At 42.1% G+C, this 20231-nt stretch overlaps 1 protein-coding gene across 2 annotated transcripts in view; it reads left to right on the top strand.

Annotated features, from left to right (window-relative positions):
* The window catches only part of sestd1 (SEC14 and spectrin domains 1), a 47049-nt gene extending 28447 nt beyond the window's left edge, over nucleotides 1-18602 (top strand). For both annotated transcript variants that reach the window (XM_053626267.1, XM_053626266.1), the window contains 9 exons: nucleotides 3634-3756; nucleotides 9103-9297; nucleotides 11163-11277; nucleotides 11461-11620; nucleotides 13775-13856; nucleotides 14287-14409; nucleotides 14954-15145; nucleotides 16789-16907; nucleotides 17729-18602. In XM_053626267.1, the coding sequence (XP_053482242.1) occupies nucleotides 3634-3756; nucleotides 9103-9297; nucleotides 11163-11277; nucleotides 11461-11620; nucleotides 13775-13856; nucleotides 14287-14409; nucleotides 14954-15145; nucleotides 16789-16907; nucleotides 17729-17885 (1266 nt within the window). In that variant the 3' untranslated portion in view covers nucleotides 17886-18602. The remainder of the gene's footprint in view (nucleotides 1-3633; nucleotides 3757-9102; nucleotides 9298-11162; nucleotides 11278-11460; nucleotides 11621-13774; nucleotides 13857-14286; nucleotides 14410-14953; nucleotides 15146-16788; nucleotides 16908-17728) is intronic.
* Nucleotides 18603-20231: the final 1629 nt, after the last annotated feature.

Raw genomic sequence — 20231 nt, 5'->3', positions numbered from 1 at the left:
TGAGCAAACTTGTTTTGCAGACGTTTTTACAATAAACATAACTATAAAAAAAAGTACAGTCTGTGGTTCTTTTTAAATAAATGAAAAATTGTTAGAGCCCGTAAACTGCCGAGGTGTAAATCAACTTCCGATTCACTTTGGGCCACATCACATCACCCTGTCACTGATTATTTTCCTGTAATTGACCCCCCTCCCCTTCACATCAAAATCCTTAATTTATACACTACATACATGGATAGAACTTGGGCCGGGATTAGAGAAATGTTCCTTTTTAAGAGATCTGTCAAAGCTCTGTTGTCCTAATTAACGGAAACATCTGCTGCCATGCTGAGCAAGGCGTGTGTGTGTGTGTGGCAAGCTTTAAGAAATTAGCCCACTCCTTATCCTCGGTGAAGAATTGCCTCTCGAGCAGAAACAGCGCCACTCCTGAACCACTTGAACACAGATCCGTTAGTGTCTCCTCACTCAGCAGATTCGCCGCAGCAGGCCGCTTACTCTAGACGCCGTAATTCACTTAACAGCAGGAGGGAATTAAATTTGTCTTACTCGACTGTAATTCTCTTATGAAATCACAGACGCGAGTTACCGCGCATACCCGAGAGTCTCACGAGAAACGGCTTTTAATTACCTCGCCCGTGCCGGCACTGAAAACCTGTTTATTTAAAGTCGATCCTGTTTTCTCGATTCTCTGGCTCAGACTACGGATCGCGTCCGGATTCTTCCGAGACCGGGAGCGCATTCGCATCTCGTTTAAATAGCGGTCGGGTTTGCCGGGTTAAAATCCCAAATCAGGTCAGTCAGAGCCAATCGTGTACGTCTTTCACTACTTCTCGATTGAATTGCTTCCCGGTGGAGGTCTGTTCAGCAGTGACGCACCGCTTCTCTGAAAACATCTCAGCGGCGTTACTCATGTATTCACGGCTGATCCGCTTTTCGTTCCGAGAGGACCACGATGGCTGTAATTATCCGCTCTCAGGAGAATGCACTCAAGTCTTGTGACTTCTTTTAACGTTTAATTTGAGGAGCACTCGGTCTGCAGTGTGTGTGAGAAACTGGCTCGTTATTTATATGTAGATGAATATTTACATATAAAAATGAAGAATATGTCAACTCATGTATGTTTATTTTCACCAAAAGCTTTTCGGCACGTGTTCTCATAAATTATATGCAAAAAACATCACAGAAAACAATCAGTTATGGCTTCACCACGTCCAAGTTCATGTTTGGTGTGTGTGTCTGTCTCTCTCTGTCTGATGACGGTTACTGATAATAACACACAGGTGAGAACGATCACTCGTTTACTCCTCTTGTTAAGCAAACAATTCTCCTCGTTTATCAAGTCGGATATGAATGCATTCGTTCACAAGTCATATACTGGATAGTTTTCACAAGAAGTGGGGGGAAAAAACACTTGTATCAGTTAAGCATTTTCTTCTTTTTTCTGACTTAAGTCTGATTATAACGCTATCGGACCGTCTAGCAAAGCTGTGTGTGAATGTCGTTTTTTTTTATTTTTTTTTTTAAATAGGCCAAACCGAAATTAAAAAAAAAAAATTCCCATTAGATTTACAAAAGTTTTGGATATTCTCTTGGTACTCATGTGCACGTGTTTTAATAAATGGCACTTAACAATTAAGTATGAATTCTAAAGAGCGTTCTCGGGTTTCATTTAGTGACGCCGACTAAACTCCATAAAAATCTCCAAGATCACAAAGAGATGAAGTAACGCCTGGAAAGAAGCACTTTTAACACGAATCCGTCTGTTTGCTCCCCGGGGGGAAGCCTGAGCAGCGCGACAAAGCTTTTTGGAAGTTGACGAGCATATCGGCGCCATAATTGGCGAAACCTCAATCTCGGAAACACCAGATGTTATCGGGAATAGTGACACGCCGCTACGAAGAGGCACAAAAAACGATTGTCAAACTCCATATGTCACGCAGAAGGTGTAAAGCTTTAACGCCCATCCGCTTTTATAAGCGAGCTGTTTAAACTTGACACTAGAAAGCTGATAATTCGAGGTTCGTAGTAAACTGAGACCGACTCAGGAGCTCTCGTAGGAAACAGAGGGGGTGTTTTTTTTTTTTTTTGTTTTTTTTTGTTTTTTTTCCCCCAAACTCTATATCGCGTTTCTTCGTAATTCGTATCCACCTCGATAACCCAGGCTTATTGTTTTTAAAGACGTTTCAGCAGGTGTTTATGTGAATGATGAAAGAGCGTTCACTACACAATGACGCAATCCTGCCTTGAGCTTTCATAGCGCTCGTTCAAGGTTGATGCGTTTAGAACCAGAGGGATGTAAGTGAGATTGGGCAAAAGAGGTCATAGTGACTGGACAAACGGACAGATGTCCGAGGCGCGGAGTTATTCAAAGCCGCTTGAAAATTCATCTTTTATGTGGTCTGAAGCAGTACATCTTTTTTTTTGGTGTCGGGGGAGGGGCTTTCATCCATTATGTTATGGGTCAAAATGACTTCCACAGTTTAAATACACACAAAAAACCAGCCAAAAAGAGCTTGTCCGAGGCGAGCCATAAGAAGAAATATTTGCATACAATGAGGAATGAGGAAAAGTCAAAGAATTTCAAAGAAAAAAAGAGACGAACCTGTGTTTCAGACATCTCAAATGTGGAAATGGGTCAAATCGACCCATCACATAATAGGAGGAGTTAAGCAGAGTGCAGTATTTTGGTGGCTTGCCGGTTAAGGCTCTGGGTTACTGATCAGAACGTCGGGGGTTCGAGCCCCAGCACTGCCAAGCTGCCACTGTTGGGCCCTTGAGCAAGGCCCTTAACCCTCTCTCCTCCAGAGGTGCTGTATCATAGCTGACCCTGCACTCTGACCCCAACTTCCTGACATGCTGGGGTATGTGAAGAAAAGAATTTCACTGTGCTCTAATGTTACCGTGACCAATAAAGACTGCTCATCATTATCGTTATTATTTTTGCCTAATTGCACAGTCTGGAGAGTGTTATTCTGCTTGTGCCACGGTGATTTACCAGCGATTACCATGATTAATGTAATAACGAGCGATTCAGCACACATTTGAAAGCTATATAGTTTGATCTTATGACGTCGAGCGTCCGAGAGACAAGTTAACAAGAGACGCGAGAAACCGGAAAACAAAGCAGTGACCCTCGAACCTGCGACGATTCCTATTATTTTTATTGTATCATTAATATTACTCGACGATTATACGTGTACGTTGTTCTGCTACATGAAATCTGTTTATTAGTCTTACATTATGTGTAGGGTTCACCATACGAGTCCCCGTTTGTGGGCTGTTACTATAGAAACTTTAACATATTGGAATACGCATGTTAATATTTGTACAAAAATAAATCTAATCCAAGCACAGTTTTGAGAGATCTGAGGCTTATGGGAATCTTTAACAAGCCTCAACAGTATCTCTCGAACAGAGCTGGCATTTGAACACCGTCTTCCCGTCACTAGTCCAGAAGCTGACTGGCCGAGACGTCGCTGCTCCTGTCGTCGTTCGACAGTTAGCTGGTGAAGTGTAGGGTTATTGTGTTGGCGCACATTATAGGAGTCACTGTGAGGTCCTCACTGTGAGGTATTATGACACTGTGCTTTTTTTTTGTTGTCATTGTGTGTGTGTGTGTGTGTGTGTGTGTAGGTGGTGAACTGGCTGGAGGGTCCTGGCACCGAGCAGCTCCGCACTCAGTGGGGAATCGGAGACTCGATCCGGGCGTCACAGGCCCTACAGGTCAAACACGAGGAGATCGAGAGCCAGCACAGTGTAAGCACACCCCTTACACTGATCTCACACACACACACAGACAGAAAGCCTGAGGTGTCTGCTCCCACACTAGCAGGCCAAATTTCTTATTTGTAAGTCGCTTTGGATAAAAGAGTCTGCCAAATGAGTAAATGTAAATATCTGCTTATAACACGTTTTCAGTTCTAAAATCTGATTGGCTGACCTCTTCACAGTTTAATTCTGTATTAACGCTCTAGGTTTGAAACCAATAAAAACATTACCCATGATTGTCACTGTAATACACACCCTCTCCTGGCTTTCTGCTTTCAGCATACTACAATTACTCATTAAAAAAATAATCATAATAAAAGTTATTGCCACTTTGTTTAACTGCTATTTATTATTACGTTATTTATTTAAACCTGAGATCGTTTCTAGTTTGAGAAATTTGCTTACGAGTCCAAAACATATCTTAAAGTATCCTCTTATTTACTGTGTTTTTTTTGGTTTTTCTCTTCAAAACGTGATGCGGCTCTACTTTAATAGAAACGCCAGCTCACGCGTGCAATTATCCATTCAGCCAATCACATGGCAGCAGTGCGATGCATAAAATCATGCAGCTGTGCAGGTCAAGAGCTTCAGGTAATGTTCACATCAAACCTCAGATCGAGGGGGAGGGGCATGATCTCAGTGACTATGACCATGGTGTGGTTGTTTGTGCCAGATGGTCAGGTCTGGGTGTTTGACACTTCACACACGCACACGCACACACGCACACGCACACACAGCAGCCTCTAGAGCTTACGTAGAATGGTGTGAAATACATAAAGTGAGCGGCAGTTCTGTGGGCGGAAACACCTCGTTTACGAGAGAGCCAAGTTGAGTCGACTTTGTTTATAGAGCACAATGTTTTAAAACACCGCAAGGGCTGTACAATAGAATGAATAACTTTAACAGATAATTATACAGGGATGAGCCCTAGCAAAATTACCTAACACGATAAGACGAGATAAAAGCTAATAAACACACAAAACAAGAGAATGGGCTAGTAAAATAAGATGAAAAGAGATTGAAACACAGAACTAAAATAATAAGCAAGATAAGCAAAATAAGCAAGTTTGTTCTAAAACTGTATAAATAGACTAAAATAAAATACGAGAACTAAAACATAACCTCGCTGACACTATACAATTGATCGGTTAAAAATGCTGAGTAGCTGACCAGAGAACCTTGGCATTCTGGAGGAGGACTGAGGGCAAACAAGGTCCGAGATCTAGCTCGGGGCCAGCCCGTGTAGAGCTTTAAAAATAAATGGATGTACTGGATTATAAATTTGACAGGTAGCTGTTGGAGGGAAGCCAGGACTGAGGAAATGCTCTCCCTTTTCCTCGTACAGTCAAGAGCCTGGCGGCAGCTCCAAACGAACAAGATAGGACTGGCGTCCCTCCCTTCGTATGGGAGTTAAATAGTCGAGACATGAAGAAATACAAGTGTGCATTAGGGATGTCACGATACCAAAAATCTAGTAGTCGGTACCGATACCACCAAAAGTACATGATACTCGATACCAAAGTCAGTACCATGGTGTGGTTTAAAAAAAAATTAAATAAAATTTTAAACTCCTGTAGGACATCCTTCTCTGGCTAATACTGGCAAAAGAGAGAGAGAGGGATATTTCAGTTATCAAACACTGTCTGACATTGATTAATAAGAATTGCAATCCGGTAACTTCACTAATGATGGTACCTACGCTATTGCAGAAAAACAAGTACAGTCACGTTTTAAGAGTGTTGGCACCGAAGTATCGGTTTTCGTGACATCCCTAGTGTACATCAGCATCTCCAGATCTTTAAAAGATCCCTTTGAGTTTCACAGTCATTCTGAGCTGGAAGAAACTGCTCTTTTCCACCAAGTTAATTTGCTTGTCAAAGTTCCTGGCATGGCTATGAAGATTAGCTGATAAAGACCCAAGAGCATATGCGGGCTGCTTCAGGACAGCCGATGTAACGGAACTTAGGAAATGTCAAACATTGAGGTGCACTAGCTATAGGAGAAGACCACATCAGGTTCCAATCCTGTCAGCTAAGACCAGGAACCTCGGACTGTAGTGGGCACAGGTTCACCGAAACTCGACTACTGGGAAACCATCACCTGGTCTTTTTTCCAGTCTTTTGGTAAGCCTGCGTCCATTGCTGCCTCCTTTTCCTGGTAAATCCCGTAGTTCCTGACCTACGCTTGTAACGCGTTCACTCCTAACATACAGCGTTAACGTTTGATGCGTTTCATCGTTCGTGCTGCTTTCAGTCAATACGAGTGGACTTGGTGGAATCGTACTGGTTTTCGACAACCAGTCAAAACATTTCTTGATTGCACCTGGACCTGAGCGTATGAGCACGACTACTCTAGGAGTAAATGGATTTGAAAAGACTGTTTAGGGCCCCAGAGGGTCCTGCATTCGACAGACTCACTAAGCTTACAACAGCACACGTATCACCTCATGAATAAAACGACTCGATGGATTTGTTTAGTTTGAACAGATTACGACGATGAAAGGTGCTCGGTCTGTCGAACACGTTTTACGAAGATGTAAAACGCAGGTTAATTTTCACCATGCACAAGTAGCTACTGATGAATGAATTGCATCCAGTGGAAATGAATCTGCGTTTTGCATCTTCATAAAACGTCTGCGACATTAAAACAGTCCTGGCAGATAAGCACAGATAATGACTGCTGATGAATTACAGCATGGTGAGGCTGTAATGGTCATCACAGTCAGACAGACTTTTGTTGATCGTTAGTTTGAGTGTGTTTAGAAATCCTTCATTTCCACGAGTGCTCTTGTAACGGGTTTATTATGGGATGGATATTTAAACACAGATTTTATTGTGACACTTTGAAACCTAAACGACGGTTGCTAACCCAGTTGAAACCCAAGTTTCCTCATCCAAAGACATGCATTGTAGGATGATTTGGCATATCCAAGATGTCACTAATGTGTGAATGTGCCCTGCGATAGGTCGGCACCCCGTCCAAGGTGTCCTCACCCCTGGGATAGTTCCCTTGGTTAGGCTCCAGGCTCCCCCGCGACCCTGAGTAGGATAAACGGTACAGAAAATAGATCGACAGATGGATAGTTCAATTCAATTTTATTTATATAGCGTTTTTAACAATAGACATCGTCACAAAGCAGCTTTACAGAAATCTGGATGTACATTTTTCAGATTTATTTTAATTTATCGCTAATGAGCAAGCCAGAAGCAAGGTTTTTCCACGGTGGCAAGGAAAAACTCCCGGAGATGTCTTAAAGAAACCATCAGAGAGACCAGACTCAAAATAGAACTCGTCCTCATCTAGGAGGTACCGGATGGCGAGAATATTAATAATTTCCCTTCTGTACAAAGGATCTTGAGTATAAGCATCAGAGTCATTTCTGATTTCATTTAGAGTTTTAATTTGAAGTCTGCCGTATCAAAGCATCCAACCTCTACAGCCATCTCTACAGTGTCCATGCGGTATCATCCTCAGCAATCCTACGGTGATCTTTACGACATCTGTGAGAAGCTGTTTTCAGCAACAGTGTAGTCTTGTTCTAGTCATGGACGCAGACATCCATCTGTTTTTGTTCTATGGCTTTGGAGGGAGCACTGAACTGTACTTGTTTGCGCTTTGAGTTTTAGAACCGTTATCTTCAGCTAACTTCTAACAAAAATACTGTCTACCTTTTAAGGAAAAGCTTATTCGGAGTAAGTCCGAATAAGTATCTCTCTGTATCTTTTTTCTCCTAGTGAATAATATCTGAAACTTCATTTTCTTAGTGACTTATTTCCAAATGAGTCATGGTTTGTCAGGATTGTGGTTCAGTGTTTGTTTTTGAAGAACAGGAAATGAGTAAGCCTTCCTAGTTCATTTTCACAGCTGTTGGGCGTCACTGCTTTCACCACCAACACCTATAAAAAATTATTTAAACTCCAAACATGACTTCTGCATCATAGATACTGAACAGCACACCGTGATACCGCTGAATCCAGCCAAAAAGTCACCGTACAAGACGTTATTTTCCATTTCGGCTTTGTGGTCACACACCACTTCACTGCTTCCAGCAGTCCTCCTGTGGTTCACGCCAGGTTGTTTACATCCTGGTTTGTGGGTTGTGGAGAGCCTGATGGATGATTTACGGGTCTTTGCATCTTGAATTGTTTGTCTGCGGTTAACCCGAAAGGTATTATGGGAATCGTTTGGTCTGTACTGCTTGAGTGGTGGTTACAATGCTGATACTGTTTCACAGTGCTGAGCTGCTTTGTGGTTTTACAACTCGAGGCTTTTACAGCATAATAACTCTATTTGTCTGAGCGAACTGTTAGGCTGTGTATCGGTGCTGTTCTGGCCATGACTCATTGCATGGGGATGTGCCTGGCTTTAAGGTTTTGTGCTAAATTTACAAGCGTGATGATAAATCCTCGTGTCATTCTAAATAATTACAAGGACACAAAGCGTCATTGAGGGGAAAACATCACTGTTTAAGTAGTGCAGCTGATACTTTATCTTATGGAGGGGTTCTGTTTTTTTTTTTTTTTTTTTTTTTTTTTTTTTTTTTTTTTAATTGAGTTGGGGTTTTTTTTTTTTTTTCCCGTTTGTGAAACTTTTTGTGGTCGAAAGTTAATTGCGTGTAAATGCTATACCTAACGAGTGATATTATGAATCGTAAATGTATAATTTGTTGATGAATCAGGAACTCTGATTGCAGGCGAAGGCTTTGTAATACAATTCTGAATCCAGATTTATGTCGTGTAAATATGGAAACTTTCACATGCGTTTACAAATCACAACCGAAACACACCATTATAAGCTGTAGGTTTTAAGGGTTTTAGCCAGGGGTCTACAGGGGGTCCATGGGACAGTTGCAGTTATTGCTGTTAAAGGTGGCACAACCCGATTTTATTTATTTATTTTATTTTATTTTATTTTATTTTCGTTTCAATAAAAAATGAAAATGGTATAGTGTGTTTACTCAGGTTGCCTTTGTTTTATGTTGTATTTCTTTTGAAGATCTAAAACTATTTAGTATGAGATGTACACAAAAACAGAAGAGATCTGGATGGGAGCATATACTTTTTCATAGCACTGTACTGTCAGAGCTGCTTTTGGGGAAAAAAAATTTTTATTCAACTTAATTATTCAAGACCAATCAGGAACTTGGCAATGATGTGATCGAAGTATTGTGTTTTACGTTTATTTACAAATTATGCATAACGTGAGGGGTTTTTTTTTGGTTTGTTTTTGGTTTATTTCTATTTATTTATTTATTTATTTTCTTTCAGTAGCTGAAAAGTTCTTCAGATTTGTTCTGTTAGTAAATGTTGTGATTGTGTGTGTGTGAGAGAGCAGGAGTGGTTTGCTGTGTACGTGGAGCTGAACCAGCAGATGGCGGCGCTGTTGAGCGCAGGCGACGAGGAGGACCTGTTGGAGTTGAAGAATCTGCAGCAGCAGCTGAGTGACGTGTGTTACAGGCAGGCCAGCCAGCTGGAGTTCAGACAGAACGTCCTACACTCAGCCCACGAGTTCCACAGCACAGCACAGGATGTACGTCTTTCTCATAACACCTAGCAAGCATCAGTGCCTCATTTCCAGTTTGGAACTATAAACTCTCCTCTTATTTCTGCTAGCCAGTTAAGACTTCCAGACCTCATTCCTTCCTCTTCTACTTTCAGATAATCCCTTTAGCGTGAGAGTCATGTTAAAGATCTTTCATGTAGAAAAATATACTCTAGAGCAGTGTGACATAGAAATTACTATGGAGAAGTAGAGGAGTGTACTAATAGTAGCAGTAATTCAGGGGAAAAAAAATCTACTTCGCACGTTTTTTTCCACTTTTCCGACTCAACTTCTCCTACTCAGTTGCTTCAAAGCTAGTGTAGATAACAAGTCATTAAAATCCCATTTGTCTTACCCAAAATCTTTTCGATAAATATCCTCAGGCGATACGTCAGCTACCAACCTGCGACGGCGAGACGCGTGAAGACAGCCAACTGCATGTTTTCAAACTGCTGCTTATGCCAGTTCACAGGGCAGAGTAACACAATCTGAGGAAAGCACTATCCAGCGTCTTCCGCATACATGAACTCTCAGATGCCCACGGTTGGCTAGTGTCACTGCGATTGATAGGGGAGCGAGAGTAAACCTCTCCCATCCAGAGAGCATGGTCACGTGTCGGGATGTGCTGTGAGCTCCCTGTCGTGCAGTGGACCGTCCCAGCACATTTCTAGTAGCGGGACGGCGTCCTCATCTCTTCAGTGCTCGCTAAGTAATACAAATTACAAGTTTCAGCTGGTTAATAGATTTACTTCAGCGGTGGAGGATGATGCAGAACGAGTTCACAAGGATGACTGTGGCACTAATGAAGCCCTTGATTAGTCACATCAGGTGTGCTTGAGACATCACCGGTTTTGTATATTTGTGCTGTTGTGAGGGATTCTGTTCAGGGGGTTGAGTAATTTTGAAACTGGAGAAATCCTTCTAAGTCGCATTTTCAGTTGAATTTGAGGAAACCACTTGAAGCATTCGTTGTGTTGAACTGTTCCAGTTGCTTTTGTCTGATTTGTTCATCTCAAACAGCTGAAAGTCTGTATTTTTACACAATAAACCTGATTTGCAATGGGGGTTGAATCATTTTGATTGCAAGTGTATGATTGGAAATGTTAAATTCACTGTGATGAAAAGCATCATCCATATCAGTCTCTCTAGCCTCATTTCCCGAGCTAAATGCCATTCATGATGGCATTTGATTAAACAGGAGCCTCATCCGGTGTCTCTTCACTCGACTTATCTCGGTCCGCTTTTACACCAGTGCTGAAATAATCGCTGATTAATTCACTCTGTTCTTCCGTTGGCTAAATTTCCATATTTTCTTGATTGGCATGCAGACATTACAACTTTGTCCTCTGCAGGGTGTAAGCAGTGGTGCGTATGCATCACTGATAATTTGACAGGTGGCTTTCAGACCGTTTTAAAAAATGCCCGTATTTATGTCCATTTGGCACACAACCAACAGCTATTAAACAGCACCCCTGGAGAAGAGTGGGTTATGGATTAAAGGCTCAATGGTACCTAATAGCAGCCCAGTGCAGGAAATAAATAAAGACTCAGCCTGCTATTTACAGAATTGGAAAACAATATATGCAGAAAGAATGTTGGAGGAGTTTTAATTGTGTTTATTATATCAGAATTAAGAAAGGCTCAAATCATGTGAACACAGGACTAGCGAAACATTTCCCGTGCGTTCCTACGATGGGGGAAAATACACTCTGGAGTGTTGATGCGTCGTCAGTCGTGATCAGCTCTCGTCACTCGTCTGTAACGTGGGCTGTTGTGGGAGACCGTGTCGTGATTTGACGAAGTAGATGAGATTATTAACGCAGGCTTCTGTCTCGTTTTCCTCATTGTTCCAGCTCTCTCAGCAGCTGGACGGTCTGCTGGGCATGCTCTGCGCAGACGTCGCCCCCGCCGACGGAGCCGCCATTCAGCAAACGCTCAAACATCTGGAGGAGAAACTGAAGAGTGTCGGTGAGGACTTCATCATCATCATCATCATCATCCTCTTCCTCCTCCTTCTCCACCTCCTCTCTAACTGTGCACTTTCATTTGTCTGCAAATAAAGATAAATAACACTTTGGTTATATTGAATATCTTTGACTGCTGTAACTGTGTGTGTGTGTGTGTGTGTGTGTGTGTGTGTGTGTGTGTTAGAGGGAGCTCTGCAAGGCCTGAGGGAGAAGGGTCAGGTTCTGCTGGACCAGATTTCTAACCAGACATCCTGGTTCTATGGGAAAGACATGCAGATCGAGAACAAGGAGAACGTCGACCACATCCACAGCGTCATGGAGGACATGCAGCTGCGCAAGCAGAGGTTCAGATCTCGCTGAATTAGAAATAAACATTTGCAATTCCTGTGATCGATTGATTGGCAAACAGGGCGGATTTAGCTACGAGCCGTATAAACCGTGACGTTTATTCCACGCCTTTATAGTTCATGCGAGAGCTTTTTGTGTTAAAAGAGCACTTTTGTCGTTTTTAAAAGGCCTCTGTTACATAGGAAGTTCCTTCTCATTGTTGTGAAAACAAGTCTTTTTTCTTTTTGTCATGTTTAAGCCTGCTTATTGTTTGTAAGTTATACGTTTGCCTTGTAAGTAGCCTTATAAGGACAAGGAGCAAAGCTGAGCAGCGCTGTTCTGGCTAGAGGGCCTGAAAAAATGTGAACAGGGGCCTGAAATGAAGAAAGCCAACCAGATCAGGAGGATAAGCATACGTGGAGCACCAAGTCTGTACACATCCCTGCGCATGTGCTGTTACTATAGAAACGATAACGCGTTAGAACAAGCGCGTTAACATGAACCTGTCGTTCATATTACAGCCGGAAATACGAAAATAATCTGACCAATCAGATTTGCGCATTCAACCACGTTGTGATATAATGAACGTTATCCTGTATTCACATTAACAAGTGAGATCAGACCACACACAGCACAGGATTGGTCCAAGGAATCGTTTGAGACAATTATTTGTTTTTGTTTTCTTCAGTGTACAGTTGTCATACCTAACGTGAATAGAATTGAGAGAATTTTTGAAAATCTTTTGAGAAAGTCACTTGTTGCTTGCCAGTGTTGCTGAAATTGTCACATACATAGTCCCCTCCAAAAGTATTGGAACTGCAAGACCAATTAATAGGGCGATTCTCCTCTTCAGGAGGTGAAATGCTGCTGTATTGGCTTAAGGTCTGGTGATTAACTTGGTTAGCCTGAAACGCCACTCCCCGAATGGTTTTGTAGTGACGTCATCAATAAAGATGAGTGAGAATGTTCCAGAAGCAGCCATGCAAGCCCAAGCCATGACACTACCTCCACCATGTTTCACGGATGATCTTGTATGCTTTGGATCGTTAGCAGATCCTTTCTTTCTCCATCACTTTGACATTTCCATCGCTTTGGTAGAGGTTCATCTTGTTTCCAGAACTTTTGGTGCTCATCTCTGTATTTCTTTGCACATTCCAATCTGGCTTTCATGATTCTTACTTCTGATGAGTGGTTTGGCCTCTGTAGTTCTGTCCTCGAAGTCTTCTTCGGACGGTCGATTGTGATACCTCCACCCCTGCCATGTGGAGGATGTTGGTGATGTCACTAACAGTTGTTTTGGATTATTTATCTTCACAGCGCTCACAATGTTTGTCGTCAGTTGCTGCTGTTTTTACTAGCCGACCTGTTCCATGTCTGGTGGTGGTGGGTTTTTGTTTCTTTTTTGTCTTTTTCAGGACATTCCAAATTGTTGTATTGGCTATACCCGATGTTTGTGCAATGGCTCTGATTGATTTTTTTTCCCCCTCTTTTCTTTTCTCAGCTTCAAAGCAGCTTGTTTTTCTCCCATAGACAGCGCTCTGGTCTTCATGTGGTTTTATCCTTTTTGACAACAAATGCAGTCTTCACAGGCAAACAACTAGGGCTCAAACCAAGAGTAGACCTTCAGAACTAGTAACTTGCTTAAAGACTCATTCTTAACAGGTCACACCTGGACAATAAGATGCACCTGTCAGTCACGTGTTCCAATATTTTTGATCACTTAAAAAAGGGGTATGATCTTAAGCAGTTTAACACATCTAGATGTAAATATGAGGAAATGTAAGCTGAAATTCTGATCGATTGTCTCTTTAATCTTCTGATCGCGAACCCAAATGTCTTCAGTGTATAGCTAGTTTGAACGGCGTGAAGGGTTTCAGTCGGAACAATAGCAAATCGCACCTTTTAAACCCTCACACCTTCCATTTCAGCAGTTCCAGCTTTTAGGATTTAATTGCTTAAGTCTCTTTAAATTTTAACTAAGCGTCTAATTGCCCCATTACATGTTTCTAGCTGTCATTAGTCTTCAGCCTACAGGATGGTTCAAGCCACTGAAGTGTTTGAGGTGCTCAGTTTTATGTCAGCATGGAGGAGAGCTTTTGTTGGGGGGGGGACAGATGCAGCTTTTTACAGCGTCCTTGACAGTTATTGATGTGCTGAACCGTGCGTTAAAGGTGTGAGGACATGGTGGACGTGAGGCGGCTGAAGATGCTGCAGATGGTCCAGCTTTTCAAATGTGAAGAGGATGCTTCACAGGTGAGCGAGCCTCAGTACGTTTCGAAGCCTGAGGCAGGCTTCTTGTCGCGGGTCTTCTAGCCAATAGTCTCGAATCTATTTTTTAAACTTGGGAAGAGAAATTGGTGTAAATATATTCGGCCTGATGGTTTAAAAAAACTGCCTACTAGACAGGTACAGGGGAGGGGGGAAACAGTATGTTATGCCAGTGCTGTGAAAACATCATGCTAAAAGGTTTGTCAAATAGAGCTTTTTGGATAATTATAATTATTATTATTATTATTATTATTATTATTATTATTATTAGCACGTGTCACAGACTTGCAGCCGTAAGCGAGGATGTTCTTCGATTCCATGTTTGTTCCGTTCCTGAGTAAAGAACATTTATTGATTTTATTGCGATGTTATGGCTGCAGTGTTGTGTGTAATATCGACTTCCCGGCTCTCTCAGGCTGTAGAGTGGCTCACTGAGCTGCTGGATGCCCTGCTGAAGACCCACATCAGGCTGGGAGACGACTCACAGGAAACTAAAGTCCTTCTGGAGAAACACAGGAAGTTTGTGGATGTTGCACAGGTAACCAGCCAAATCCCATTAAAAAAAGACCCTATTAAATTGTATTAATCATTTGCAATGGGAGTTTTTTTTTTCTTTTTTAATTTTGTAAATGACTTGATTTTATTTATTGATGTATTTCAACTTTGGGAAATATTTTGCTTAGATTTTCCCCACTGCATTCAGATATTAAATAAGTAATTAAGTAAGTAATCCGTTCTAGAAGGAATAATCGGATTTAACCGAGGGTTTCAACATCTGCAATGCAAAACTTAGGTGCTCAGATAAACGCTAAATGAATATATTTGGTTTAATAACATGTGACGATCGGCAAGGTTAGTTCCTGAATCTGCACGTAGGGTTGGAATGAATTCATCCTAGGAAGGAGTTTGTGTGTGATCCTGCCAGGGTTGCTTGTCAGGACGCAGTCGTTGCGGTTCGTTAACCGTCAGCCCAAATGGAGGGTTTATCAGTTTTTATTTATTTATTTTTTTAATACCAAAATAAATAAATACTTTCTCTGATATTTAGTTTTAAGCAGCGGGTGTTTAACTCTCGTCCACAGAGTACATACGACTACGGCAGGCAGCTGCTGCAGGCCACTGTGGTGCTGTGCCAGTCTCTGCGCTGTGCCACGCGCTCCTCAGGCGACACGCTACCCCGACTGAACCGCGTGTGGAAGCAGTTCACCATCACCGCCGACGAGCGCCAGCACCGCCTGGAGACAGCCAGAGACTTCCATGCTGCTGCCGAGAGGGTGGGTTTAGCCACAGTTGAAAGCCGGGCTCACGCTGTGTGACGGGAGAAATCTCGTCGTCTGACTATTTTCACAACACGGTGAAAATCGTACAATACCTCAAGACCACGGGAATTTAATTGCCGGTGATGAAAAATGGTCTGAAAGCAGGCAGAGTTCTGTTTACGCAATTTGATGCGCTGAAACTTCAAAAGAAAAGGAGAGGCCAAAGAATATGAAGACACAGGATCTGGATTCAGGATCTGTAACACTGTGGTACTAAGTAGGCTTGATTTTTTTAGATTCGATTCTCAGAATATTTTGAGCACAATTTAAATGAAGAAAAACGATGACTGACTGGGAAGACTCCTCGTTTATTTCTGAATGAATGAACGTGCATTTTTCTCTGTTTAAAACTAAATCAATTAAAAGTTGTTTCGGACAGAGGTGTAATATTGTAAACAAAAACGTACCACGGCTTCATCACGTCTTTTAAAAATAAATAAGTTGATTATGAATTTATTTATAAATTCTCCCCAAAATAAACGACTGGGCGAAAACGATCAATCGAAACATAACGAGCTCTGTAGCAGCACAAAAACGAGGCATCGTTTTTAACTGGAAATAGAGCTCCAAAGTCGGCTAAAACGTGCACGGCTCGTATCTCATGCACTGTAGATCACAGCAGTGTGGGGCTGGTGTCAGTTGAAAGCTAACGAAGAGCTCTTTTTACCGATTATAACCTGACTGTGTAACTATGTAACGCGTAACACACGTGGGTCGGTCGTTGGCGTCCTGAGCGATCAATCATTTCACAAATGCAGTAAAACGGCTCAGGCTGTCCATGAAAGAACCCGCGTCACGTGGCCGTAATTCTTGTCTCCTCGGTGCAGCCAACTTGCTTTCTTTACCCACTGTGTCGTTGGTTTGCTGTAGAAGGGCGTGATAAATTTACTGCGAAAATTTCTCTGTAAAACTGTACTTTTCTTTTTCCTCAGCCGTTATTCATTAGTGTTAAACAGGGGGGAAAATCATTCATTAATATACAATTCGTACTTTCATCGCCTTAGTTAGCAAACGTTTCCAAGTGCATTTTCCACATAAATTCTCTCTCAAATGGAAAGCTGCGTAATCCAAAACGTCCCAACAGCTATTAAACCTCAGTGCAGGTTTTAGGTTTTATTACGACGTATTTATTGGGTGTGTTCTGGGTTTCAATGTGAAACGCGTTACTAGTGCAGAAAGCGTGTGTTGTGTTTTGTAAGAACTTCATCCTGTGTACCTGCTGCATTATATTCTCTGTCTTGTTTTTTTTTTTTTTAAACCTGAAGGAAGACTGGATCTTGTCAAAAGGAGTATTATATTTTTTATTATATGTTGTGTCCTTAGTTTCTTGGCTACGCTGCACCTTTATGTGCACTTCACTTTCTAAATGCAAGTTGCTGACATTTTGAAGGATGTGTTGGTGCGGTGGAGGAAGATGGTTTTAGTGATCTCACCCTCTGGACGTGTGTGTGTGTGTGTGAGTGAGAGAGAAATAACTGATGCTCTGAGTACTCTCTGGCTTCAGGAGTAAAGCTGAAAGTCCCTGGCACGGCTGTCTGGAGCTCTGTAACGTTTCACACAATAAACGTTCTGTCTTTTTGCTCTCCCTCTCGCAACAGGTTCTGAGAGACAGCCCGGACCAGGCCGGATTGCTGGATCTGGAAGCGTTTGATGAAGTGGAGACAGTGGGGAAGGCTCTGCTGGACCGCCTCACTGTGCCAGTCATCTTTCCTGATGGGTAAGAGTTCAGACGTCACAGGGCGGTTGTGGCTCAGGTGGTAGAGCGGATAGTCCACTATTCGCAGGGTTGGCGGTCCGATTCCCAGCCCACGTCGCCTCCACGTGCCGAAGTGTCCTTGGGCACTGAAGCCACTGAACCCCAAGTTGCTCCTGATGGCAGGCTAGCGTGCATGTGCGTGTTCGCGCGCGCGTGTGTGTGTGTGTGTGTGTGAATGAGACATAGCGTAAAGCCCTTTGTAGAACCGCCCAGGTTAAAAGGCGCTGTATAAGTGCAGACCATTTACATGCGGTTGCACAAGTGCACTCAGACTTCTGCTGTGAGCTTTACTGCAGTTTTTAGCTCATCGATGATTTGCGATGTCACAGTATTGCGATGAAAAAAACAACGAATTCGCATTTGTATAATCAATGATATGGTGAATTTTCCTGTAAAAAGTGGTTCGTTTACGTTTTCTTAGACAGGAGAGTCTTCAAGACAGTGGAATTTGTGCTTTATGGTTTCTTAATAATGTAGCAAGTTGCTTTTTTGTCTTCTTTGCTTAAGACAAAAAAGTGATAACAGGAACAAACCGGTCCACGTTGTTAAATGTAGCTATAAATGGATAAGAAATATTGGCAGTGCTACAGCATAGAAAGACATCCTAGACGATTCTGTACTTCCAGCTTTGCGGCAACAGTTTGGAGAAGATCCACTTTACGAGTGTGACGATCAGGGGTCCACATACTTTTGGCCATACGGTGCACGTTTTTTATACGAAGCTTAAGGCAGAAAGGAATTTTCAAGCATGCGAGCGTGATGTATAACGTTTTATTTGACAGGAGCGAGCAGTTTTTCGGCAGCCCCAGCGACATGGCGTCCTCAGCCGAGAACATCCGCGACAAGATGAAGCTCGTGGAGGACAAGAGGCTGCAGGAAGAATCGGCGAGACCCCTCGAGGAGGAAACCGCTCCGGAGGAATTGCCCGACGAGAGTTAATGTCGAGTCTAATCTAATCTAATCACCGCGCAGGCCACTATGTCCTAATATATGCCTTTCCAAGCCATGTTAACCTCCCAGGATCCGTTAAAGGTAGTACATATGTAGATTCCTGTTGCATTGCTTACATCCATATATAGCAGAACGAACACACACACACACACACACACACACACACACACACAAAAACCAAGCTTTATCTGACATGTCTCCTCTGTAGGGACGACCTGAGCTTTTATTGGTGCTACTAAAGTCTATAGAATGTACAGAAACTACCATCTCTCTGCTCCGTGTGCGTACATGGTGCTGTAGATGTTTAAGTAAGCAATGTATTTTTTACATCTCCATATCTAAAATATCATCATTTTATTTTACTTTCTATGCCATCATGATGATGATCGTTGATTCAGGCATATTCTGCCTAAGGTACAGTTTTATTATCTTATAACTGTGTGTGTGTGTGTGTGTGTGTGTGTGTGTGTGTGTGTGTGAGAGAGAGGGGGAGAGAAAGAAAATGGGTGTGTGTTTGTACGATGTACAGTTACGGGAGAAAACATGCCTTTAATCATGGACATGGTGGCGATTGTACAGCATTTTGCTTTCTCCGTCAGAAGAAACACACACAAAAAAAACAGGGCTTTGTCAAGAAATTAATAAAATTTTAAAAATGGTGGGTGGGTAAAACGTTTCCATGAATAAAATGTGAAACCAAAATAATGTTTCATCTCATATTTGTCTAACGTGTATGCTGCTTGCGTGTCGAGGCTTATCTTAAAGTCCATATTTATTTAATTTTTTTATTTTAATTTTTTTTTTTTTTTTTAAACTTGCTATTTAAAACTGTATAATGCTTTTGACAGGGTTTTTTTTTTTTTTTTTCTTTTAAAAAAAGACAAAAGTTTTTTTATGACTAGGAATTTTATGAAAATCTGGGTCATATGGAAATAAATGAAGGAAAAAAAAAAGTTCTGAGATTTGGGAGTGTTTTGTTTATGAAGTTGGGAGTCCAAGTCCCCCAAATTTACACCCATCTCCCCCCCCCCCCCCCCCATTAGTTTCGCTGTGGTTAATTTTAGCATACCATACTTTTACACAAAAAAAGTGTTTTGAACCTATTACTAATCGTACCGTTTCATAATGTGTCCATAAGATGCATGTAAGTTTTCACGTCTCAGTTGACTAGTCAGATATGTAAACAAACGTTATATATACTTTTAACATAAACTTCTTAACATCTTAAATTGGCCTGCCGATCTCTTTCGATTAGCATCCCGTCATCCCATAATACCGATTAAACTATGATTATCTGATCCATCTCAGCAATACGTTTCGAGATAAAGACTCTTCGTTGGTAAGTTGTGCTGTATTTCTTTAGATGTTTTTCTTATTTATAGCAAACTATCTCATTTTGCATCTTATCCCGTTTTCTCCCAGTTTACTCGTTAGATTTTGGAGCGTGGCTGTGGGGATTTGCCCATTCAGTCACAAGAGCATTAGTGAGCCAAAGTAGCTCTTCTGTGCGATCGGATCAGATGGGTTAACCTTCACTCCCCATGCGCTCCCGATCAGTGAGCTTTGGGCACGCATGATCCTGTCGTCGGTTCACCGGTTGTCCTTCCTTGGACCACTTTTGGTAGGTACTAACCACTGCGTACTGGGAACACTCCGCAAGACCTGCCGTTCTGGAGATACCCAGTCGTCTAGCCGTCACAGTTTGGCTCAGATCCTTACGCTTGCCCATTTTTCCTGCTTCGAACACATCAACGTCAAGAACGGACTGTTCACTCGCCGCCTAATATTTCCCACCCCTTTACAGTCATCATTGTAACAAGATAATCAATGTTATTCACTTCACCTGTCTGTGGGTTTAATGTTATGGTGTATTAACTGCTCTAAAGCCAATACTTTTATAAACCCGTTTAAAAGCAGAGAAGGGGGACTTTTACACCGTTCAGTGTTGATTTGACGTCCTCCGTAACTGGGTAAGGAACCGATAGTTGAGAAGTCTTGCCCAAGATGATGAGTTGAAATTTCAAGTTGTGGTGTGTTTTCGGTGGTTTTTACAGGTTGTAGTCTTGGAACTTGGAAGTTGTAAGTCCCTCTCAAATGCAGTATAAGGCAGGGGTTCCCAAACTTCTTGCTCAAAGGACTCCAAATAGGTGTTGTTAATTTTCCGTGACCCCAAACCTTTTCCAACTCCCCCCACCCAGATTTATAATATAGGATCCCTGTGTTAAGGTGTGTTAAGCCATGTATTGAGTGCACAGGTACAGCAGTGTTAGTAGGATTTATAAGACCCCAGTGTCACCAACCAACATCTCAAGCCAACAACGAGTTCTGTGGTCA

Source organism: Ictalurus furcatus, chromosome 6 (genome assembly GCF_023375685.1).
Source record: "Ictalurus furcatus strain D&B chromosome 6, Billie_1.0, whole genome shotgun sequence".
In the NCBI taxonomy this organism is placed as follows: domain Eukaryota; kingdom Metazoa; phylum Chordata; class Actinopteri; order Siluriformes; family Ictaluridae; genus Ictalurus; species Ictalurus furcatus.
This window is presented reverse-complemented; position numbering and strand designations above follow the sequence as displayed.